At 45.2% G+C, this 26,058-nt stretch overlaps 1 protein-coding gene across 5 annotated transcripts in view; it reads left to right on the forward strand.

The window, feature by feature from the left end:
* Positions 1 to 26,058, forward strand: part of LOC105489137 (lysine demethylase 4C) — a 416,176-nt gene that overhangs the window by 17,181 nt on the left and 372,937 nt on the right. For 4 of the 5 annotated variants that reach the window (XR_011612551.1, XR_011612550.1, XM_071077763.1 and 1 more), the window contains exon 2: positions 21,060 to 21,220. Coding sequence is in view for 3 of the 5 variants with exons in the window: in XM_071077763.1 (XP_070933864.1) it covers positions 21,077 to 21,220 (144 nt within the window). In the remaining 2 variants the exon portion in view is untranslated. Of the gene's footprint in view, positions 1 to 20,743; positions 20,763 to 21,059; positions 21,221 to 26,058 lie in introns of those variants that run through there. The other variant, XM_071077764.1, reaches the window with a different exon arrangement.

Genomic DNA, 26,058 nt, shown 5'->3' on the forward strand with positions numbered 1-26,058 from the left:
CCTTTAGGTAATATACAAACATATGGAATTGTCAAATTAAAAAACTTAGAGTAATTGCTTGACATACAGAAGGATTTCTTAAAGAATAGTTTTAGGCAGGGCGCAGTGGCTCATACCTGTAATCCCAGCACTTTGGGAGGCCGAGGTGGGCGGATTGCTTGAGCCCAGAAGTTTGAGATCAGGCTGGGCAACATGGCAAGACCCCTTCTCTACTAAAAATACAAAAATTAGCCAGGTGTGGTGGTACACACCTGTAATCCCAGCTACTTGGGAGGCTGAGGCAGGAGAATCACTTGAACCTGGGAGGGGGAGATTGCAGTGAGCTGAGACTGTGCCACTGCACTCCAGCCTGGGTGACAGGGTGAAACTGTTTAAAAAAAAAATTAAAAACATTTTCTTGGTGATATTTATATAAATATGTTACCTATATTGATTGTTTCATCTTTAAAAAAGGTTTTATATGAACTTGGAGCATGCAAAAGACATAATATAGTTCTATGAATTCACCCAGATAACACTGTGTGTTTCTCTTCTACCTCATCCACCTTCTCTCCTTGGCAACTGTGTCCTGATTTTTGTGTTCCATATGCCCTTGCTTTAAAAAAATGGATTTTTTATGCATTTATCCTTAAAGAGTAGATTAAATTTTATTTTTTAGATTCGTGAAAGTGGACTTACGCTTTGGTTAGTTCAAGACTTTCTGAGATTCATCCATATTTATTTTCTTTTTTTGAGATGGAGTCTTGCTCTGTTGCCGAGGCCGGAGTGCAAGTGCAGTGGCACAGTCTCGGCTTACTGCAACCTCCGCCTCCCAGACTCAAGCAGTTCTCCTGTCTCAGTGTCCGGAGTAGCTGGGATTGCAGGCATGTGCCACTACACCCACCTAATTTTTGTATTTTTAGTAGAGATGGGGTTTCACCATGTTGGCCAGGCTGGTCTCGAACTCCTGACCTCAAGTAATCAGCCTGTCTGGCCTCCCAAAGTGCTGGGATTACAGGCGTGAGCCATTGCGCTTGGTGATTCATCCATATTTCTGGGAGTAGCTATGATTTGTTAATTTTCACTGCTGTGTAGTTCCATCAGGTGAATATATTGTGATTCATTTACTTATTCTCTTGTAGATTGACTTTTGAGTTTTCAGTTTTTAACTGTTACAAAAATGCGGTAATGAACATTATTGTACATGTCTATTGTTGAACTTATGCTAGAATTTCTGTGGGCACTAGCAAATGGTTTTTTTTTTTTTTTTTGAGATGGAGTTTTGCTCTTGTTGCCCAGGCTGGAGTGCAATGGCACAAGCTCGGCTCTTCGCAACCTCTACCTCCCAGGTTCAAGCAGTTCTCCTGCCTCAGCCTCCCAAGTAGCTGGGATTACAGACATGGGCCACACACCCGGCTAATTTTGTATTTTTAGTAGAGACAGGGTTTCTCCATGTTGGTTAGGCTGGTCTCGAACTCCTGACCTCAGGCGATCCGCCTGCCTCAGCCTCCCAAACTGCTGGGATTACAGGCGTGAGCCACTGCGCAAATGGTTTTTAAACCATTGCACTACTGATGTTTTGGTGCTTGGCAGTTGCTTGTTGTGGGGACTTTCCTATGTTTAACAGCATATCTGGCTTCTACCCATTAGATGCAACTTGCACTCTTCCTCTTGTGACAAAAATGTCTCCAGGCATTGCCAATGTCCCCAAGGATACAAAATCACCCCTGGTTGAGAACCATTGTTACTTTTGATACATGAACAATTAAAAATTATTTTTGTGTGTTGCCTATATCCCAAAGAAGGATAACACACCTTTCTCTTTTTTCTTTTTAGAGATGGAGGCCTCACTCTGTCTCCTGGACTAGAGTGTAGTGTGCGATCATAGCTCACTGAAGCCTTGAGCTCCTGGGCTCAGGGTAGTCTCCTGCCTTAGCCTTTTGGGTAATTGGAACTACAGGAATTACAGGTGCATGCCACCATGCCCAGCTCAACACATCTTTCTTTGCTTTTTTGAAATGGAGTCTCGCGCTGTTGCCAGGCTGGAGTGCAGTGGCACGATCTTGGCTCACTGCAGCCTCTGCCTGCTGGGTTCAAGCAATTCCTGCCTCAGCCTCCCCAGTAGCCGGGACTGCAGGTGCATGCCACCACGCCCAGCTAATTTTTTGTATTTTTAGTAGAGACGGGGTTTCCACCATGTTGGCCAGGATGGTCTTAATCTCTTGACTTCCCAACTTGCTACGATTACAGGCGTGAGCCACCGTGCCTGGCCTCAACACATCTTTCTTTGGCTCAAGTCCCATTTATCTTCAAGGCCCATCTCAAACTCACTTTTTTTTTTTTTTTAAGATGGAGTTTCGCTCTTGTTGGCCCAGACTGGAATGCAGTGGCGCTATCTTAGCTCACTGTCACTGCAACCTCTGCCTCCTGGGTTTAAGCGATTCTCGTGTCTCTGCCTCCCGAGTAGCTGGGATTACAGGCGCATGCCACCATGCCTGGGTAATTTTTGTGTTTTTAGTAGAAATGGGAGGCCGGGCGCGGTGGCTCAAGCCTGTAATCCCACCACTTTGGGAGGCCGAGACAGGCGGATCACAAGGTCAGGAGATCGAGACCATCCTGGCTAACATGGTGAAACCCCGTCTCTACTAAAAATACAAAAAACTAGCCGGGCGAGGTGGCGGGCGCCTGTAGTCCCAGCTACTCAGGAGGCTGAGGCAGGAGAATGGCGTAAACCCGGTAGGCAGAGCTTGCAGTGAGCTGAGATCCGGCCACTGCACTCCAGCCTGGGCGACAGAGCGAGACTCCGTCTCAAAAAAAAAAAAAAAAAAAAAAAAAAAAAGAAATGGGGTTTCACCATCTTGGCCAGGCTAGTCTCAAACTCCTGACCTCATGATCCACCCACCTCGGCTTCCCAAAGTGCTGGGATTACAGGCGTGAGCCCCCGCGCCTGGCCTCAAACCCACTTTTTAAAGCCTTCTCCTACTGGGCCCATTTTTAGTCCTATCTTTTCCCCAGGAATTCCTGTAGCGCTTAGGTTTACCCTGAAGTTTTTATTGTCTTGTCTGGTAACTTTTCCAGGATTCCTCACCCTTCTGTATTTTCACCCCCTACCCCCAAGTACGGAAAGAATGGATTTTCACTTCCTAACAGAGGGAGAAATCTGTAGTCATCTGGCTAATCTGTATTGCTGTTGTTGATTTCCTTTGGACTTTAGTCAATTTAGGCAGCTATCTGGGAAGAATACTTTTTTTTTTTGAGACGGAGTCTCGCTGTCTTGCAGGCTGGAGTGCAGTGATCTTGGCTCATTGCAAGCTCCGCCTCCCGGGTTCACGGCATTCTGCTGCCTCAGCCTCCCGAGTAAGTGGGACTACAGGCGCCCGCCGGCACTCCCGGCTAATTTTTTGTATTTTTAGTAGAGACGGGGTTTCACTGTGTTAGCCACGATGGTCTTGATCTCCTGACCTTGTGATCCACCCGCCTTGACCTCCCAAAGTGCTGGGATTAGAGGCGTGAGCCACCGCGCCTGGCCGAATTCTTTTTACTAATATTATACTTTTGGTGTTTTCATCTACAGCAGGGTGGAAGCAGGACTTAAGCACCCAAAGCTGTCTACACCTTTCTGCCACTTAAGTTCTCAGAAAAACCTCAGTAACTCCTAGGCTTTCTCTTTTCGAAGCTAATTTTGAGTAGGTTTGTTATGTTCATGTTAAGTACTTAAATGTTAGCTGCTCTAGCTGTTAGTCATGCAAAGATTCTTCCTTCAGCTTCAGCTGGGCACATCTCCGGGGGCTGATGGGAGGACTTTTAGAATGACAATGTGGTCTGCCTCATTTTATCTTTTCTGTAGTGAGTGTAGCTCTTTCAGTACTGAATGCCTGTGTTTTACATTTTTGAGATTGTTCCCTTTACCTAAGACAAGAAAGTTGTTATCTCTGTTCTCATTGCCCCCAGGTCCTTGAAGTTAAAATTTTTTTTTTTTTTTTTTTTTCTGAGGCAGGAGAATGGCGTAAACCCGGGAGGCGGAGCTTGCAGTGAGCTGAGATCTGGCCACTGCACTCCAGCCTGGGCGACAGAGCGAGACTCCGTCTCAAAAAAAAAAAAAAAATTTTTTTTTTTTTTTGAGACTCAGTCTCGCTCTGTCGCCCAGGCTGGAGTGCAGTGGCGTGATATTGGTTCACCGCAACCTCCACCTGCCTCCACCATGTTTGGCTAATCAAATGTAACATTCTTAACAAGTCATCCTCTAGATTTAAAATGGTTTGTAATTGCAAACTAAAATGGTTTCCAATTGCAAACCGAAAAACTTGAAATTCTTAAGTTTGACAGTCAAGATAACTAGTCCCATCATTCTATCATTTTTCTTCAAAACAAACAGCTTTTCAGGCCTCCCCCGTTCCCCGTAAAGACAGAATCTCAGTCTGTTTCCCAGACTGGAGTGCAGTGGCAAAATATAGCTCACTGCAGCCTTGAACTTTTGGTCTCAGGAAATCCTCCTGCCTCAGCCTCCTGAGTGACTGGGACTGCAGACATGCCACCATGCTTGGCTAATTTTTTCTTTGTTTTTGTTTTTTTTTTTTTTTGAGATGGATTCTCGCTTTGTTGCCAAGGCAGGAATGCAGTGGTGCAATCTCAGCTTACTGCAACCTCTGCCTCCTGGGTTCAGGCAATTCTCCTGCCCCAACGTCCTGAGTAGCTAGGATTACAGGCACCTGCCACCACCCTGGCTAATTTTTGTGTTTTTAGTAGACACAGGGTTTCACCATGTTGGCCAGGCTGGTCTTGAACTCCTGACCTTAGGTGATCCTCCCGCTTGAGCCTCCTAAAGTCCTGGGATTATGGGCATGAGCCACCTCACCCATCCTGGTTTTCAGGCCTTTATAGCTAAATAATTTATTCACTCAAGTGACAACTCTCTGCTTCCACAGCTAAATACAAAGATCTATCAGATTTTTCCAAGGCCCAGTGCAGTGGCTCATGCCTGTAATACCAGCACTTTGGGAGGCTGAGCCAGGAGGATCACCTAAGGTCAGGAGTTTGAGACCAGTCTGGCCCACATGGTGAAACCCCACCTCTACTAAAAATACAAAATTTAGCTGGGCGTGGTGGCACATGCCTATAATCCCACTTACTTGGGAGACTGAGGCAGGAGAATCTCTTGAACCCAGGAGGCGGAGGTTGCAGTGAGCTGGGATCATGCCACTGCACTCCAGCCTGAGTAACAGAGCAAGACTCTGTGTCACAGTGTTACATTTGTGAGATCTATCTAGGTGGAGGTTTGGTGTCTTTTTTTTTTTTTTTTTTAATGAGAAGGAGTCTCACATTTGCCCTGACTGGAGTGCAGTGGCCCGGCCAATTTTTTTGTATTTTTAATAGAGACAAGATTTCACCATGTTGGCCAAGCTGGTCTTGAACTCCTGACCTCAGGTGATCTACCTGCCTTGGCCTCCCAAAATGCTGGGATTACAGGCCTGAGCTACCTTGCCCAGCCCGATTAAAGTATTTTGATATGAAAAGACTTAGATTCAAAACTGAGCAGAGTAAGGAGAGAGTGGAAACCTGTAAGGCATTCTTCTTGCTGGAGCAGATCTAGCAGAAGTAGCTTGGGTCTGAAGAAATAGTTCTGGCACGATTCCTGACCCCCAGATCATAACTAATTTGATGTGTTCATGAAACAAACAGATGCCGCAGCAACTTCATGCTCCCCAGATCTCAGCCAAGGTGCTATGAACTTGGACCCTGATCTTCTATTTGTAGTAGCAGTGGCAGTTCCCTTGACAGCTCCTGCTGCAACAGTGTTCTGGGAGACTTCCCTGGGGATCCAGCTGAGAGCCTGCTCTTGCAACCTTCAACAGTGCTCTAACACTAGTCAATATCAAATCCCTTTCTGCTTAAGTTAACCAGAGCAGTGTCTACTATGGGTAATTGAATCATGACTGATGCAGTTATCAAATATAAACTGATGACAATGGCAAGTGGGAAACCTGCTGTTTTACAAATACCAGATGTGCATCACATGGAGGTTTATTCACTCTTGTGTTTTGATAATAATCCTTTCTAATAATTGGTTCCTTGGTGTAATCTTTATGAAATTAACCTGAATGGCTCAAAATTCATTTTGTATCACTGAATGCAATTACTAATTGAGCTATTTAACCAAACTAACCAGCCACCTACAGCTACTTAATCTTACTGGCCTACTATAGTAGAAGCTCTGAATCATCCTTATCTTAACCAGATAAGGGATACCATACATTCTCTCTAAAGAACACCACTGACGCTCACACACTTGGCTAAATAGGCTGTGCTTATTATTAATATATCCAAGTACCAGTTGAATACTCAGCAAGTCCACAGTATTTCCAATCTAGTTTATGCCAGCTGTGTAAGTATGAGATATAATTAAAAATTATGTAAGTAGATTAGCTGTGAATACAACAATGTTATTGTTTCTACCAAATTTAACTTGAATCCTTTGGAAAGCACCATTAAAGAAGAGGTAATTTATTTTTAATCTCAAGTGAGATGTGAGAATTGTAACAGTAAAAAGTTAGGAGATCGGGAATTTGTAAACATCTACAAGGATTCTGGCTAATATTGCTTCTCAAGTATCCTAATTCTCATACTACTGTTAAAAACAACCCCCCCCCAACCAACACACAAAAACAAAAGAGAAACTGGCCAGGTGCTGTGGCTCACACCTGTAATCCCAGCACTTTGGGAAGCCAAGGCAGGCAGATCTCTTTGAGCTCAAGAGTCCAAGACCAGCCTGGAAACATGGCAAAACCTTGTCTCTCCAAAAAAATATGAAAATTAGCCGGATGTGGTGCTTTCCACCTGTAATCCCAGCTACTTGGGAAGGCTGAGGCGGGAGAATTGCTTGAACCCAGGAGGTAGAGGTTGCAGTGAGCCGAGATTGCGCCATTGCACTCCAGCCTGGACAACAAGAGTGAAACTCCATCTCAAAAAAAAAAAAAAAAAAAAAGGCCGGGCGCGGTGGCTCAAGCCTGTAATCCCAGCACTTTGGGAGGCCGAGACGGGCGGATCACGAGGTCAGGAGATCGAGACCATCCTGACTAACACGGTGAAACCCCATCTCTACTAAAAAATACAAAAAACTAGCCGGGCGTGGTGGCGGGCGCCTGTAGTCCCAGCTACTCGGGAGGCTGAGGCAGGAGAATGGCGTCAACCCGGGAGGCGGAGCTTGCAGTGAGCTGAGATCCGGCCACTGCACTCCAGCCTAAACGGCAGAGCGAGACTCCGTCTCAAAAAAAAAAAAAAAAAAAAAAAAAAAAAAAAAAAAAATTTAATCATATTTGGAATGTCAAATATAATGTAGATTTCAGCTCTCCAGAGTGCAGTCTTCAGGCATCGAGCACGTGATTTTCATTATGCCTGTGATGATTCCGTCTTGGCTTTCTCGTCCCTTCATCTTTTTTGGGGCCTTGCATTCTCTTGACTTTACTTTTCTCTGCTGATCTCTTTCCTTCTCTCATTCTTTGTTTATGCATATAGCAGACAGTGGGTGCCGTAGCCCCTCATGACATTGTCTTTGCTCTCTAGTTCTGAGTTCCCGGGGAGTGATTGTGCCAGCTTAGTCAATTGTAGTCTGTAGGAGTGGCTGCCTGAATTTACCCCTGTAGGCTGGGAAGCTTCTTTGGGTCAGGGGCTTTTTCTGAATGGTCTTATTACAAGGGCCAAGGTATAGTTGATTCTCATTATTTGCAGTAGTTATGTTCTATAAAGTCATTATAAACAATGAACTAGTGAATACTGAAATGTTGCTCATAGTGGAAGTACAAGTTTAGGTTCCTGTCAGCCTCTGGTCAGAACATTTTCATCAATTGATCAATATATAATCTTGTTTTTTGTGTGTTTTCTTTTTAAAGACACTGTATTTAATATATAATTGTTGATTTGTTAACATTGAACTCATGGCCAACAGCACTGCAACTCATGACTGAACCAACCTTATGAAACATGTATTTTTGTCATAAGCCATATAGCTATAAGCCATAAACCATACTATTCTTGTACTTAGAAACACAAGACAGCGCTTCAGCATTCTGCTTGGGGGCCATTTTAAGCAGCTAAATCACCAACAGACAGTGCAAAAGTGCAAAAATCATGGCACTAAACAGACCATAGAATGGACACTTGTTTGCATTATGAGAGCTAAAACAGGAAAGCCTTTGTTTGGCCTCTACTGGGAATGTGTACATTAGGCAATTCAAATTTTTCATTGCTCTGTGCATGTCTGTGAATGACCGTACAAGTGGTGATACAAGTACTGATTTTGGGGTTATAATTTTTTTTTTTTTTTTGAAATGGAGCCTCACTCTTGTGCCCAGGATGGCGTGCAGTGGTGTGCTCTTGGCTCACTTGCAACCTCCACTTCCTGAGTTCAAGCTATTCTCCTGCCACAGCTTCCTGAGTGGCTGGGATTAAAGGTGCCTGCCACCATGCCCGGCTAATTTTTGTGCTTTTAGTAGAGACAGGGTTTCATCACATTGGCCAGTCTGGTCTCGAACTCCTGACCTTGGGTGATCTGCCCGCCTTGGCCTCCCAAGTGCTGGGATTACAGGTGTGAGCCACCGTGCCCGGCCTGGTTATAAATAAATTTTAGTAAGTAGGTAAATTTGTAGATATGGAATCTATGAATAATGAAGTTTGATGATGCCTGTGTGGAGTGTGGGTGAAGAGAGCATTTAAAAAGAACGTTATCAGTTGGTGGGTAGTGTTGCCCGAAAAGCTTTGTAAGGGAGTCAACGTGTAAGATAAAGTCTGAAAGATGAGTTTTGCTAGATAGGCACCACTGAGGATAGGACAAGCCAATAGCAAAGCAGTTATGAGTAGAATCTCAGATTAGGCTCAGTTCCCATCTTCTGCTCCTACTAACTTGGGACTTTGAGCAAGCATTTTATTCTCCATCATTAGTGAAATAGGGATATTCATGGTCACTCTCTCAATGGAGTTCTTATGGGATTTAATGAAGAGAATGAACATTAATGCACTTAACAGATGTCTTGCCCACAGAAAGTATTCGGAACGGCATACACGTGACACACATGTCTATATATAGCACCAGCAAAGGAGGGAAATGGCTTCACTCCCTTGGGAACATCGAGTGGCTTTAAGTGAAGCAAAGGTTTCAAGTGGGCAAAAGGGGTCTTTGAGGGCCAGGCATGGTGGCTCATGCCTGTAATCCCAGCACTTTGGGAGGCCGAGGCGGGCGGATCACGAGGTCAGGATATCGAGACCATCCTGGCTAACACGGCGAAATCCCGTCTCTACTAAAAATACAAAAAATTAGCCGGGCATGGTGGCAGGCTCCTGTCATCCCAGCTGCCGGGAGGCTGAGGCAGGAGAATGGTGTGAACCCAGGAGGCGGAGCTTGCAGTGAGCCAAGATTGTGCCACTGTACTCCAGCCTGGGCGACAGAGCGAGACTCCGTCTAAAAAAAAAAAGAGTTGGGGGGTCTTTAAGGAGGGAGGGGAAAGGCAGGAGCTAGATTCATGGCTCCGTACTGGAACGATATTGAGCTATTGAAGAGTTTAAAAGAGGGATAACATCATCAGTTTTGTGTCCAGAAAGTTTGCTTTATGTTTTTATAGATGTATAGAAGAGAATTGAGGGTGATGAACTAAAGGGAAAATCAGCAAAGACTCTTGGGGTGGTTGAAGAAAAAAAACGACAAAAGTCACTTAGGATAGTAATAGTTGGTATGGAGACTAGAGAATGGATATGAAAGATGCTCAGGATGTTTAATTGACTACAAAGGTCGCCACTCAGGCGTGGAGAGTAAGGAGGTAGGCTTGGGAAGGCTCTTGGGATTCTGATGTTGGCCTTGCAGTAGAGGATGGGCTTGGTGTATAGGAGATGATTTCACTTTTCACATCTTTCTCCATCTTTACCCTGGTGAAAGGTGGCTCCCACTGTTCTTGTTCTAAAGGCTTTTGTGGTGCTTTGTGCTTCCCTTTATTGCAGCACCTGACCTGTGGTATAATAACCATCTGTGTACTTGTTCTTTCCTGCACTTGTAAGCTCTTTGAGGATTAGCTGTGGTCAGTGCTGCCCACAAAGAGGCAACCTAAACTGTGGATGGATTGAATGAATAAGGACTGAGACTGGGATAGAGAAGCAGATTTTGGAGGACAGATTCCTTTTTATCCTTGTTAAGTTTCAGATTCATTGTTGTCTCTATACAGCTTTATATTCATCTTCAAATGGCTGTGCCAGCAGGCACTTAGATTTACTGGACTGAGATTCATGGGAGAGAGGCCCAGGTAGCATTTTTCCGAGGTATTGGGAAGGACAGTTGAGGCCAGCGTGGATGAAGTCTCCCATAGTGTCTGTGTTTGGTGGAAAGGGAAGATGGCTGCAGAAAGGGCCTTGTAGCTTACCAGTAGTGGAGGGGTTGGTTGAGGAGTTAGGGGCATGGAAAGGAGTTCCAGAGAGGGCAGTGACCATCAGAGAGTGAGGAGGGGCTGGTTTCCCACCACCCACAAAAGCTGTGCCTGGAGAGGCCTTTCCAGTTTCAGAGGCTGCAGAAGGGTGGGTAAGAGGACTAAAAACAACATAATGGTTGTAGCAATTAAAAAGTCACTGGCAACTTTTTCTGGCGTGATTTCAATCCACTGGTGGAGGCAGATGTAAGATTGCAGTGGGGATGAAGATTTGAGTTAGGAGGTGAACTGGACAAAGTGAGTGGAGGTCATTCTCTGTTGGGGTTTGTCTGTGAGAGGTTGGGCAGAGAAGGCTGTAGCTTGGGTGAGTCTAGGAGGGGACATGGTATACAGGAAGCCTTTGAAAATTATATAGGAGAAATTTGAGCATCTGTAGGCAGTGAGGAAGAAACTCATCGAAGATATTTAATTTGAATGTTTTTTCTTTCTTTCTTTCAAAGCCAGCATGCAAATGTTACTATAACCTGGCAATATGCTAAATTCTTATATGTAGTGGCTTATTGGATCCCCATCACAATGCAGTTGGTAAGGTCATGTTACCCCATGTTACTGATGGGGAAGCAGAGGCCTTGTTTAAGTAACTTTCCTGAGGTCACACAGCTACTAAGTGGAGGGGGCATGTGGGAGGGATTAAAATCCAGTTATTTTTTTCTGATCCTGAGGAGAAAATAAAAATCCAGTTAGATGTGTTATGTCCTGCCTCAGCCTCCCAAGTAGCTGGGACTACTGGTACGTGCCACCACGGCTGGCTAATTTTTTTGGTATTATTAATAGAGACAGGGTTTCACCATGTTAGCCAGGCTCATTGTGAACTCCTGACCTCCAGTGGTCTGCCCGCCTTGGCCTCCCAAAATGGTGACATTACAGGTGTAATCTCACCACACTCGGCCCACTATGTTCTTTATAGCAAAAGAAAGAGGAAAAAAAATCTTTTTGATCTAGGATCCAAGGCGCTGTGTCGCAGAACTATCTCCTTGAGTCTGCCCTTCCATTCCTACCCCTGGCCTCAGCAGGTGGTGGAACAAGATGGAGTGGTGATCAGAATGGGATGAAAGGGATGAAATAAAAGCGGCCTGGACTTCTGAGAGAGAAATGAGGCCTGGCTCAGTCAAAAATGGTCAAGGGGCTTAGGGAGTTTCTTTGCTGTGTTGCTTTCTAACGTGGGGCCCAGACCTGGGGGGCCCCTTCAAGCCCTCTTGTGGTTCAATAACTGGGTAGATGTGCTAATGGTTAATGGAGAGTTGTGGAGGTGGCCTGCGACTTCCCTTTTCCTCCCCAGTTTAGAAACATTTGAGAAGGATGAAGTTAGATGAAAAGTCTTAGTATTAGGAGCTTTGTTGTTGATAAAGCTAAGATTGGAGAACGTGGTCCTCTTCTCCTTTCCCTCCAGTCTGGCCCTTCATGCCTGTATTAGTTTCCCAGGGCTAATATAACTAATTATCACAAACTGGGATGGCTTAAAGCAAGAGAAGTCTATCCTTTGACAGTTCTGGATGCTAAAGGTCAAAATCAAGGTGTTGGCAGGACCATGTTTTCTCTGAAGGATTTAGGGAGGAATCTGCTCAGTGCCTTTCTTGTAGTTTCTTGTGTTTGCCGGGAGTCCTTGACATTCCTTGGCTTGCAGCTGCATGACTCCAGTCCCTTTCTCCATCTTCACATGGCACTCTTTCCTGTGTCTCTTCTCCTCTTCCTCTTTTTTTTTTTTGAGATAGAGTCTCACTCTGTCACACAGGCTGGAGTGCGGTGGTGCAATCTCGGCTCACTGCAAACTCTGCCTCCCGGGTTCAAGCAATTCTTCTGCCTCAGCTTCCCCAGTAGCTGGGATTGCAGGCACCTGCCACCTTGCCTGGCTAATTTTTTTGTATTTTTAGTAGAGACAGGGTTTCGCCATGTTGGCCAGGCTGGTCTTGAACTCCTGACCTGGTGATCTGCCTGCCTTGGCCTCCCAAAGTGCTGGGATTACAGGCATGAGCCACTGCGCCTGGCCTCTTCTCTTCCTAAAAGGACACCAGTCATAGTGGATCAGGGCCGACCCTAATCAAATATGACCTCATGTTACCTTGATTACATTTGCAAAGACTTTATTTCAAAATAAGGCCACATTCACAGGTGTTGAGGGTTAGGTTTCAGCGTGTCTTTTGGGGGGAAACACAAGTCAATCCCTAAAAATGCCCAACCAAAGCAGTGTGCAGAGCAGAAGCTTGCTTGGCTCCTGTGAGGCCACACCCAGTGTGCTGAGTGTTGGGATTGAAAGGCCAGACTCCATCACCTCAGGTGGGGCCCAGAATCCTTCTTTTTCTAGCCAAAGACGTAGTCTGCTAACTGCGAGTGCCTGGGTTCCTAGAGGGCTGTGTTTTTTTTTTTTTTTTTGAGACGGAGTCTTGCTTTGTCACCCAGGCTAGAGTGCAGTGGCCGGATCTCAGCTCACTGCAAGCTCCGCCTCCCAGGTTCACGCCATTCTCCTGGCTCAGCCTCCCGCGTAGCTGGGACTACAGGCGCCCGCCACCTCGCCCGGCTAGTTTTTTGTATGTTTTAGTAGAGACGGCGTTTCACCATGTTAGCCAGTATGGTCTCGATCTCCTGACCTCGTGATCCGCCCGTCTCGGCCTCCCAAAGTGCTGGGATTACAGGCTTGAGCCACCGCCCCCGGCCTAAGGGCTGTGTTTTAAAGTGGATACTGAAGTGTTCTCTTCAGAGGCAGTTAGCAGTGCACATCAGTTCTGTGGCCAGCTTTGTTGAAAAAACTAATACATGATGAGAGCTGTCAGTTTTTACTCCTCCCACAGAAGTTGTTTAAGAGAATGCAAGTCAGAAACACAGGTGTACACAGGGAAGGAAGGCATTGTCGGATAGAGTATTACGTTTGGCCGGAAAGCATCAGCCTTGGTTTCTTCTTTATTACCAAATAAAGACACATTCTCAGTAGAACAAAGAGAGTAGATGTTTGTCCTTTATCATAATGTAAAAAATTTCAGAAACAAACATGGGTTGTTATATGAGGTAGTGCTGGACTTTATTCAATGGAAAGGTCTTTAGCTTATTAAAAAAATTATTAGGGTACTTGCTCTAAATATTGTTTTTGCTGTAGGTGGTCTCAGAAACGTTGAAGACCAGCTCTGTGGAAGCAAGATAACAGTTGCCATCAGAGATAGTATTGTCATTCACTTTGGGGACTCAGTAAAAGAAGGGTAGCATTTAAAAAAATGATTATCACCTTCAGCTAAAAATCATAGTGGTGCTTGTTGTAAGATATACCTTTCTTCCTATGACTTGGAAACATTACTGGAAGAACATTTTAAACTTCTATTTCTTCTTGGTTCAGAAAAATAAAGGTAAAAAGGAAACAAGAGGGACTGGGGATTTAATTGTAGCATGATTAAGTTTGGTAGTAATAAATATGGACTAGGAGGAACTCAAGGAATGGAACATTTATTAATATAAATACCTTTTAAATGTAATGAATGTAAGTAGGCATCCCCCCAAAAAAGAAATGAAAATGGCTATGTGTGTTCAGAAATGATCACTGTCACTAACAAATAAATGAAACTTAACCAGACTTTTTTGCCTGTCATATTGGCAAAGATCTAGGTGGTGTAGTAGGTGTTAGATCATTTAACATATTTAAAATTTTATGATTATCCTATGTTAACTTCAAAGATAGAAAAAGGTCTAAAACCTAAGCTACCTAGGTCTTTATATATCTGATTTGTAGGTAGAAATAGTTTTGTGTAATCAAGGGAGTAGTGATGCTAGAAACTGGCAGAGTATATTTCCTAGACCAGTTAGCAAACTAGGTCAAAGGCTAGGTTTAATTCTAGTAGCTATTAATTTGCTGCATGTCTTAACAATCTCTGTGCCTCAATTTCTTGTCAGAGCCATTTTTTGTTTGTTTGTTTTTTGAAACTTAGTCTTTCTCTGTCGCCCAGGCTGGAGTTCAGTGGCAAGGTCTTGGCTCACTGCAACCTCCGCCTCTGGGGTTCAAGTGAGTCTCATGCCTCAGCCTCCCTAGTAGCTGGGATTACAGGTGCGCACCACCACGCCTGGCTAATTTTTGTATTTTTAGTAGAGACAGGGTTTCACCACGTTGGCCAGGCTGGTCTCAAACTTCTGACCTCAGGTCATCCGCCTGCCTCGGCCTCCCAAAATGCTGGGATTACAGGTGTGAGCCACCATGCCCAGGCCCAGAGCCATTTTTCTGTTGCTTAGACCAGAAATCTTGATTCCTATTTCTCTTCTGTCAAGAAATTGTGTTCAGAATATATTTGCAATCTGCAATCTGACCATTTCCCTCTGCCCATCCTGGGTCCAAGCTACATCTTAACTTGCTCGTGTGGAGCATCTTAACTTGTTCGTGTGGATTGCCTCCTTGTTGACCTCCCTGCTTCCAGCCTTGTCCTTTTTTTGACACAAGAGCCAGAATGTGATTTATGATATGTGAGCCAGCTCACTTCTCTGCTTCAGCTGGTCCAGAAGAGTTTCCTTAGAGACAGCCTTATCTCCTTAAAGGGAAATGGATGTTTGAGTACCAAGAACTGGATGACTAAGAAGGGGAGGAACCCCAGGAATCAGTTCCCATTTCATGGAGAGTAAATGCCAAACTCCTTTTCTCCCCAGTTTCATCTCTCACCATTCTTCTCCTTGCTTACTGAGTTCCAGCCACACGCATCTCTTTGCTGTTCCTTGAAGAGTCCGATAGTCTCTTTCCTTGTTACCTCAGCCTAAAATGCTTTTCTTCTAGGTATCTGTATGATTAATTCCCTCCTTCAGCCCTTTGTCCCTCCGAAGTGCCTTCCCTTGCCTACCCTGTGTAAAATAGCCACCCCTCCCCTTTGCACTCTATCCCCTTACCCTTGGTTCTTCTTCATAGCATGCACTTTTTATTGTCTGTTTCATTCCGTTAATGTCAGGACTTTGTTCCCTGGTGAATGACTGCGGAGCAGTTTGGCATTCAGTAACTATTTGTTGAATGACTCAGTGGATTTCCATTTTCCTAGTGGCTTCTTCCTCTGCCTAGAGAAATGCGCAGGCCACCCTTGTTCTTTAGCCTGTTGAAGATGAACACTGCCTTCTGTGTTCCAAATGTTTCTGCAGAGGTGATCTGTGGGCTTCTTCCCTGTACTCACTGCCCAGATTTTTCTGTTGCATTATTCTTTACCAGTCATGCAGGGAAATCTGTTTTCTAAGTAACTTTTCTGTGTTTGGGACTAGTGCTTTCCTTTTCCTGAATTTGGTATCATTATGTAAATATGTTAACAATTTGGCACTTATTCCATCATTCAGCTGGCAAATAATTATTGCAGCAGATACTGTGAGCCAGGCTGGGGTGCCAGACTGTATGCTAGGGCTTAAAGAGGTGGTGAGCCGGCATTTCCCTGGAGGAGCTGATGGCTCAGTGGGTGGTTGGAAGTGCCAGCAGCTGGGACAGGCAACTGCTACAATGAACGCAGAGAGGGAGTTGGGAACACAGTGATGGGTCAGGCAGGCCTGTTCCAGAGGATTAGGAATCTCAAGGGTGTGCAGGAGTTTGTCAGGTGAGGAAGCAGGCAGAGGCTGCTGTGAGGGGAAGGAATAACGTGCAGAAACACAGAAAGGTTTGCTTGTTTACAGAAGCATGAGTCAGTGAGTATTGTTGGAGCATAAAGTACAGTGCAGACAGTGATGATGGATGAGGCCACAGTAGTTACGCGAGGGCCAGATCCAGATTGTTTTGTTTTTTTTGAGACAGGGTCCCACTCTTTCACCCAGGCTGGAGTGGGAGTGCAGTGGCACAATCTTGGCTCACTGCACTGTCTGCCCCCTGGGGTGGTAAAGCAATCCTCCCGTCTCAGCCTCCGAGTAGCTGAGACTATAGGTGCCCGCCACCGCGCCTGGCTAATTTTTTTTTTTTGAGATGGCGTTTTGCTCTTGTTGCCCAGGCTGGAGTGCAATGGCGTGATCTTGGCTCACCACAATCTCTGCCTCCTGGATTTAAGCGATTCTCCTGCCTCAGCCTCCCTGGTAGCTCGGATTACAGGCATGTGCCACCACGCCCGGCTAATTTTTGTATTTTTAGTAGAGACTAAAGGGTTTAGGGTTTCTCCATGTTGGTCAGACTGGTCTCGAACTCCCAACCTCAGGTGATCTGCCTACATCGGTCTCCCAAAGTGCTGGGATTACAGGCATGAGCCACCGTGCCTGGCCACGCCCAGAAAATTTTTGTATTTTTTTTTGTAGAGACAGGGTTTTACCATGTTGCCCAGGCTGGTCTCCAACTCCTGGGCTCAAGTGATCCTGCCTTGACCTCTCAAAGTGCTGGGATTACAGGTGTGAGCCACTGCGCCTGGACCAGATCCAGATGCTTCTAAAGGACTGTGTGTTTACTATATAGAGTGAGGCTGCTATCCTGAAGCCCATGGATTTGGGGGTGCGTACCTGTCTACACGTGAACAGAGGCATGTAGGAAGGTAGCCTGGAAGGTTTTTACCTGTTGCAAGCCCCCTTCCTGAGGCAGGGAGAATCCAGGATATTTTCTACCATATGTTAATATATTTTCGGGCAGATTATTTTCTCCTTTGGATTGTAAGTTCCTAAAGGGCAATGAGGTTTAATTTTTATGAATCTCCTACCTCCTCACGTGTGCATTGTGAGATAGATGCTCATTTAAACTTTCTAGGCTGGGTGTGGTGGCTCACGCCTATAATCCCAGCACTTTGGGAGGCCAGGGCAGGTGGGATCGCCTGAGGTCAGGAGTTTGAGATCAGCCTGGCCAACATGGCAAAACCCTGTCTCCTCTAAAAATACAAAAATCAGCTGGGTGTGGTGGCATGCACCTGTAATCCCAGCTACTCTGGAGGCTAAGGCAGGAGAATCACTTGAACCCAGGAGGTGGAGGTTGCAGTGAGCCAAGATCACGCCACTGTACTACAGCCTGGGTGACAGAGTGAGACTCCGTCTTTTTTTTTTTTTTTTTTGAGACGGAGTCTCGCTCTGTCGCCCAGACTGGAGCGCGATCTCGGCTCACTGCAAGCTCCGCCTCCCGGGTTCACGCCATTCTCCTGCCTCAGCCTCTGGAGTAGCTGGGACTACAGGCGCCCGCCACCACGCCCGGCTAATTTCTTTTTTTTTGTATTTTTAGTAGAGACGGGGTTTCACCGTGTTAGCCAGGATGGTCTCGATCTCCTGACCTCGTGATCCGCCCGCCTCGGCCTCCCAAAGTGCTGGGATTACAGGCTTGAGCCACCGCGCCCGGCCGAGACTCGTCTTAAAAAACAAAACAAAAAAACTTTATTTTTGGAGTATAGTGGCACGATCTTGGCTCACTGCAACCTTGGCCTCCTGGGTTCAAGTGATTCTCTTGCCTCAGCCTCCCAAGTAGCTGGGATTAAAGATGTCTGCCACCACACCTGGCTAATTTTTATATTTTTAGTGGAGACGGGGTTTTGCCATGTTGGCCAGGCTGGTCTTGGACTCCTGACCTCAGGTGATCTGCCTGCCTTGGCTTCCCAAAGTGCTGGGATTATAGACGTGAGCCACTGCCCACTGCACCCAGGTAAACTTTATTTTTCTTTTTTGTTTGGGACGGAGTTTTACTCTTGTTGCCTAGACTGGTGTGCAGTGGTGTGATCTCGGCTCGCTGCAACCTCTGCCTCCCAGGTTCAAGTGATTCTCCCACCTTAGCCTCCCAAGTAGCTGGGATTACAGGCATGTACCACCACGCCTGGCTAATTTTGTATTTTTAGTAGAGACGGAGTTTCTCCTTGTTGGTCAGACTGGTCTCGAACTCCCGACCTCAGGTGATGCTCCTGCTTCGGCCTCCCAAAGTGCTGGGATTACAGACGTGAGCCACCTTACCCAGCCAAACTTGCTTTAAATGAATAATGACTACATCACTATCTGTAGCCCTGCTCTGTTTTTTGTTTTTTTTTTTTGAGACAGTCTCGCTTTGTCGCCCAATCTGGAGTGCAGTGGTGCAATCTCGGCTCACTGCAAACTCTGCCTCCTGGGTTCACTCCATTCTCCTGCCTCAGCCTCCTGAATAGCTGGGACTACAGGTGCCTGCCATCACGCCCAGCTAATTTTTTTTTTGTATTTTTTAGTAGAGATGGGGTTTCACCATGTTAGCCAGGATGGCCTCGATCTCCTGACCTCAAGTGATCTGCCCGCCTGGGCCTCCCAGAGTGTGGGGATTACAGGTGTGAGCCACGCCCGGGCCAGCCCTGCTCTGTTTTAACCTCTTACTATCTCATAACGTTTCACCCTTTTATCTGCCCCATCCCTCACTTTCAATTTTTCTATTAGGCAGATTAAATTCAGAAACAAAGAAAAAAGAGGAAAACTTTGTTCCAGGAGGATTTGTTGTTTGTGCTGTCAGATGCCAGGTCCTAATGGATTTAGAAGAAGATTGGGGTGGGACTCCTTCCTGAGGCAGCCACTTCAGTGCTTCTTTGCATTCTCTGTGCCTATTTCTTGATAGGTGCTCAATAAATGTTTGCTGAAGGAATCATCCTGTTTATTGATAGCAAGACTAAGCCTGTGTTTTCATAGTAAAACCTGCCTACTTTTCTACTTTGATCTCCTATAATCTTTCCTTTCTATGCTTCAGACACATTGTTAAACTCTTCATTCCAGCAGTACTTCCAGATATTTCCGCTGCCTGGAGTGCCGTCTCTCTTGTCTGGCCAACTCCTATACCTTCTCATAAGACTTAACTCTCCTCCTTTCTGGGAAAATGATTGCTCATTAACCCAGGTGGAGTTAGTTACTTCTTCCTGTGTACATTTTTTTTTTTTTTTTTGAAATATAGTGTCACTCCATCACCCAGGCTGGAATGCAGTGGCACGATCTCGGCTCACTGCAACCTCCGCCGCCCAGGTTCAAGTGATTTTCCTACCTCAGTCTCCCTAGTAGCTGGGAATACAGGCGTGTGCCACCACGCCCGGCTAATTTTTTATATTTTTAGTAGAGATGGGGTTTTACCATGTTGCCCAGGGTGGTCTCAAATTCCTGGCCTCAAGTGATCTGCCCACCTCCAAAGTGCTGGGATTACAGGTGTGAGCCACCACTCCCAGCCCCTGTGTACATTTTTATGTTGACATTTGTTCAGCCTCTAGACCGCTTGGAAGGTGAAGATAAAATCCATCCCTTTCTGTCTCCATCCTCATTCTTTTCTGTGTCTTGCCTGATGCCTGGCTATTTTGCTGAATGGATAACTTGTTAATTACTGTAGGAAGGCATGATATGACAATCTGGAAGCACACCTGAGTAAACTCTAATGATTTTTAACCTTCTCTACTCAGCCTAGACTAGGCCTTTGTACAGGTGTGTATGTGAGTGAGAGTCTGTTTCAGAACTGGTAGATAGTAGCAACATCTTTTGTAAACTTGCAAGGTTAGAAAATTCATTTTTACAGCCGGACACGGTGGCTCATGCCTGTAATCCGAGCACTTTGGAAGGCCACGATGGGTGGATCACCTGAGGTCGGGAGTTCGACACCAGCCTGACCAACATGGATAAACCCCATTTCTACTAAAAATACAAAATTAGTCGGGCGTGGTGGCCCATGCCTGTAATCCGAGCTACTCGGGAGGCTGAGGTGGGGGAATTGCTTGAACCCGGGGAGTCAAGGCTGCGGTAAGCTGAGACTGTGCCATTTCACTCCAGGTTGGGTAACAGGAGCGAAGCTCCATCTCAAAAAAAAAAGAAAAAAAAAATATTTTTACGTCTGGGCTTGGTGGCTCACATCTATAAATCCCAGCACTTTGGGAGGCTGAGCCTGGCGGATTGCCTGAGGTCAGGAATTCAAGACCAGCCTGGCTAACGTGGTGAAACTCCATCTCTACTAAAAATATAAAAAAAGTAGCCCTGCATGGTGGCGGGCGCCTGTAATCCTAGCTACTCGGGAGGCTGAGGCAGGGGAATCGCTTGAACCTGGGAGGCGGAGGTTGCAGTGAGCTGAGATCGCGCCACTGCACTCCTACCTGGGCAATATAGCGAGATTGTCTCAAAAGAAAAAAAAAAAAAGAAAATTTATATATTTATTTTTTATTTCTTTATTTTTTGATACAGAGTCTCGCTCTGTTGCTCAGACTGGAGTCTCACTCTGTTGCCCAAGCTGGAGTACAGTGGCGAGATCTTGGCTCACTGCAACCTCCACCTCCCAGGTTCAAGCGATTCTCCTGCCTCAGCCTCCTGAGTAACTGCGATTACAGGCACGCAGCACCATGCCCGGCTAATGTTTGTACTTTTAGTAGAGATGGGGTTTCACCATGTTGGCCAGTCTGGTCTCGAACTGCTGACCTCTTGATCTGCCCGTCTCAGCCCCGCAAAGTGCTGGGATTACAGGTGTGAACTACTGCGCCCAGCCCAGAAAATTTATTTTTACTTGGAAGGGTTTTGGGGAGGCTAACAGTACAGTCAGATCAGTGGTTCTCTATCAAGCATAGGGAACTTCGCAAGAGGAATGACTAGAGGCCCTTGTTTGTTCAGGGGTTCAGGCAGAGATGAGGGAGTGAGACTGGTAGAAGGGAATGGGAAGTGACTGAAAGAGAAGGGTTCCTGCTGGGGGAGCTGACATACTGTTAAAAATGACCTAAAGCACATAATAATTCAGTTCTGTTAACCCTGTTGTCTTCTCTGCAGACACTGCCCTAGCCATCATGGAGGTGGCCGACGCGGAAAGTCCTCTGAACCCCAGCTGTAAGATAATGACCTTCAGACCCTCCATGGAGGAGTTCCGGGAGTTCAACAAATACCTCGCATACATGGAGTCTAAAGGAGCCCATCGCGCGGGTCTTGCAAAGGTGATTTTCCTCAGATGCTTTAAATGAAAAACAATCACTTGGCCTTTAATTTATGTTCTTAGTTTTCATGATGTGGGACATTGTTTCTGAAAGAAGAAATTTGCAAAATCTTTGTTCTTGTTAATCCATATGGAACATTTGATTTCTTCAAATAGTAATTATCTTATTTTTCTTTAAGTATAACTATTCATACTAGATTGTCTTCTAAGGCTTAAAAAGAAAAATCAAAACCAACCAAGGGTGGCTCGTGGAAACCAAGGAGATCCATGTATGGGTTTCAGAGGTGTGAGCGTATTCATATTTTTTGTTTCTTTGTAGACAACAATTATTAACCTGAAGCCTAACTACAGTTTCTCTCTCCTTTCCTTCTTCTTTCCTTCTATTATTTTTTAAATTTTCTTTCTTTTTTTTTGAGACAGAGTTTCACTCTTGTCACCCAGGCTGGAGTGCAATGGCGTGATCTCGGCTCACTGCAGTCTCCACCTCCTGGATTCAAGTGATTCTCCTGCCTCAGCCTCCTGAAGTAGCTGGGATTACAGGCACCTGCCACCATGCCCCACTAATTTTTTTGTATTTTTAGTTGAGACAAGGTTTTACCATGTTGGCCTGTCTGGTCTTGAATGCCTGACCTCAGGTGATCCATCTGCCTTGGCCTCCCAAAGTGCGGGGATTAAAGGTGTGAGCCACCGTGCCCGGCCTTTTTTTTTTTTCCCATATAATACTTATTGATATATTTTATCATATAATAATGCCATATAATGCATCAGTTTAAAGTGTGCAATTCAGTGGTTTTGAGTATATTCACAGAATTGTGCAACCATCACCTCTATTGAATTCTATAACATTCTCATCATCTCCCAAAGAAACTTCATATGCATTAAGCAGTCATTCCTGATTCCCTGCTATCACCCCCAGCCCATAGGCAACCACAAACTGACTTATTCTCTCTCTACATTTGCCAATTCTCTTTTCTTTCTGCTTATTTGTTCACCAAATGTGGAGAGTGCCTGCTATGTGCCAGACACTATGCCAGGTGCTAGAGGTAGGGATGTGGTAGAGCAGAACATACAATGTTCCTGCCCCCATGGAGCTTACTTACATTCTAGTGGTAGCATCTTAGAATGATGAAATAAGGACATTTAAGCACAGATCCAAAGGATAAAAAGAAACCAGCCTTTTCAAGATACGGGGGGCAGAAAGAATAGCAAGTCCAGAGGCCTGAAGGCTGACCTGTACTTCGTGGCTGGGAGGAATAGGAAGGTGGGCAGTGGACTTGCCCGGCCATAGTAAGGCATTTGGGATTTTAAGTGTAGACGGAAGCACTGACAGGTTTAAAGTGGGAGAGGAAGATATGGTGGCTGTTTGTTTCTTTCTTTTGCTATTTTTGGGACATTATTTTGAAAAGGTCACACTGGCTCCTATGTGAAGAATGAATTTGGTGTTGTGGGGGCAGAGCACAAATAAAGCACCTTGTCTGGGATGGTTGTATTTATCTAGTGAGGAGCCAATGGTGACCCAGACCAGTGAAGATGGGAGAAGTTGTCTTTGGTCTGGATATGTTTGAAAATAATCATCCTGTTCTTACAGGTGCCAAATAATATTCTTTAAAAAAAAAAAAAAGATAGCAACTTAAGCCTTGTGGGTATAAGTGACACGCCCAGAGTCAGTGAGGTACTGAGGACTGCATCGCACATTTGGTTGCATAGGTCCAAAGTAAGATCTTTGAAAGAGAGAGATCCATTATATAATATAATTCATCGTCCAACTTGAGATGGTTTGTGTGTCCCTTCTATAATGTAAATCTATTTTAATTTAAAAATTTCCCATGGAAGAATATGTTTTATTTCATTTATTTCAATTTATTATTGTTTGAAGGGGTGGCCTGCCCCTCCACACCTGTGGGCATTTCTCGTTAGGTGGAACGAGAGACTTGAGAAAAGAAATGAGACACAGAGACAAAGTATAGAGAAAGAAAAAGTGGGCCCAGGGGACCGGCGCTCAGCTTACAGAGGACCCACGTGGCTACGGTCTCTGAGTTCCCTTAGTATTTATTGATAATTATCTTTACCATCTTAAAGATAAGGGAGTGGCTGGACAATGGGATCATTGTAGGGAGAAAATCAGCAGTAAGACATATGAACAAAAATCTCTGTGACATGAATAAGTTTAAAGGAAAATGCTGTGCCTTGAGATGCATATGCAAACATCTCCATAAACCTTTTAGCAGCATTGTTTCAGCCTATCACATGGGGAGAAACCTTGGACAATACCTAGCTTTCCTAGGCAGAGGTCCTTGCGACCAGAAGGCCGTGTACGTGTCCCTGGGTAGTTGAAATTAAGAGAATGGTGATGACTTTTAACTAGCAAGCTGCCTTCAGGCACTTGTTTAACAAAGACACATCCTGCACAGCCCCAAATCCATTAAACCTTGAGTCACCACAGCACATGTCTCTTGCAAGGACAAGGTTGGGGGTAGGGTCACAGATTAACAGCATCTCAAATACAGAATAAAATGGAGTCTCTTATGTCTACTTCTTTCTATATAGACACAGTAACAGGCTGATCTCTTTCTTTTCCCCACAATTGTTCTAAATGTTAAATTTATAATCTGGGTTTCTGTAGACTTGTCAATATCACTGCATAAATCCGTGAGCCCTGACAGAGCCTGCTACCGGGCTGAACCACTCAGTTGCACTTAGGTAAAGTGTTCTCCTTGAAATCCCCAGCTGTGGAGGTCAGATAGCATGGAAAACAGAAGATAGTTGAGGAGAGAACTTCTGGAACTATTGGGATTGGTGTTCCACTCCTCCTGCAAATGGACCTGATGCTACTTGTAACCCACTACTTTACTGTTTCTGGTATCTGTACCCTGAGGTCTGTAATTAGGTTGTGTGTGTGTGTGTGTTTTTTTTTTTTTTTTGTTCTTTTTTTTTTTGAGGTGGAGTCTCGCTCTGTCGCCCAGGCTGGAGTGCAGAGGCGTGATCTCAGCTCACTGTAACCTCTGCCTCCCAGTTTCAAGCGATTCTCCTGCCTCAGCCTCCTGAGTAGCTGAGATGACAGGCATGTACCACCATGCCCGGATAATTTTTGTATTTTTAGTAACGACAGGGTTTCACCATGTTGACCAGGCTGGTCTCGAACTCCTGACATCAAGTGATCTGCCTGCCTTGGCCTCCCAAAGTCCTGGGATTTTGGGCGTGAGCCACTGTGCCCAGACATGTATCTTGTTAAAGTTCATGCCCTTCCTAGAAAATTGTTTCGTTATTCTCTTTTTTGATGGAAGAGTCTCATTTTGTCACCCAAGTACAGTGGCATCTTATTAACTCACTGCAGTCTCAACCTCCCAGGTTCAAGCGATCCCTCTCCCTCAACCCTGCACTTAGCTGGGATTACAGGTGGGCACCACCATGCCTGGCTAATTTTTGTATTTTTTGTAGAGCCAGGGTTTCACCATGTTACCTAGGCTGGTCTCAAACACCTGGGCTCAAGTGATCTGCCTGTTTTGGCCTCCCAAAGTGCTGGGATTATAGGCATGAACCACTGCTCCTGGCCCCTTCCTAGAAAAGTTTAAAAATTTGGGAATATTAAGTTGAGTGAAAATTAATTAGGGGTGGGTGAGAGAGAGAGGAAACAAGATAAAGAGAAAACAAAGGGAAACTAAAGCTTTTTTATGACTTTCTAAGATGACCTATCCTTAGTTTAACTTCTTTATTGGGTTAGCTCATCAACAAAAAAAAATCTCATTTGGGCTGGGTGTGGGGCTCACGCCTGTAATCCCAGCACTATGGGAGGCCAGGGCAGGCGGATCACTTAAGGTCAGGATGGCCAACATGGTGAAACCCCATCTCTACCAAAAATACAAATTTTAGCCATGCGTGGTGGTGGGTGCCTGTAGTCCTAGCTGCTCTGGAGGCTGAGCCAGGAGAATCGCTTGAACCCAGGAGGCAGAGGGCAGAGGTTAGGGATAACCATCTCTTCTCTTCTCTGGGCTCTGAATGCAGCCCTTTGTCCTGTTGTTCTCTCCCACTTTTGTTTCTGGAAAACATGTACTGTGTTCCACTGAGATTAGTAGAGTGTCCTGTGGTAGGGTGGCACGTTCAGTAACTTTAGAAGAGGAAACAGCAGCTACTCTCACAAGGGAGCTGCATGCACACAGAGCACACCTGCGTCGCTGTCTGCATTGTGTAACAGAATAAAGTTAATGAGAACTATGATTACAAAACACACCTGAGTCCAGACCATGCCTCTTTTTTAAAATTGAGACTCATTGACAAAGTTGGAGACATTCATTTATTCAATCCTGTGATAATTTCCTATTACTCATTATTAGGAATACAACAAACTATTTCAAATCATTTTTGCCATGTTTGACGTCAAGTCACATAAGCTCAGTTTTACCTACTTTCCCTCTTGTTCTGGAAGTTGCAATAGTAGCAAATGTATAAAACTGTACCAAATCAAATCATATTATAAAAATCAAGACTGCATTAATGAAGCTGGTTTGCTTTGGGGGCTAGTCCTGGGGAACCGAGCCACCCATGATGTGCTTTGTTAATGCCCTATTTTTTTTTTTTTTTTTTGAGACAGGATCTTTTCCTGTTACTCAGGCTGGATGGTGTGATCATGGCTCACTGCAGCCTTGACCTCCCACGCTCAAGCAAGTAGCCTGCCAAGTAGCTGGAACTCAGCCTCCCATGTAGCTGGGACTACCCATGCCTGGGTGATTTTTTAAAAAAAATTTTTTGTAGAGATGGAGTCTACTGTGTTACCCAGACTGGTCTTGAACTCCTGAGCTCAAGTGATCCTCCCACTTTGGCCTCCCACAGTGCTGGGATTAC

This window comes from Macaca nemestrina, chromosome 14 (assembly GCF_043159975.1).
Source record: "Macaca nemestrina isolate mMacNem1 chromosome 14, mMacNem.hap1, whole genome shotgun sequence".
NCBI lineage: Eukaryota > Metazoa > Chordata > Mammalia > Primates > Cercopithecidae > Macaca > Macaca nemestrina.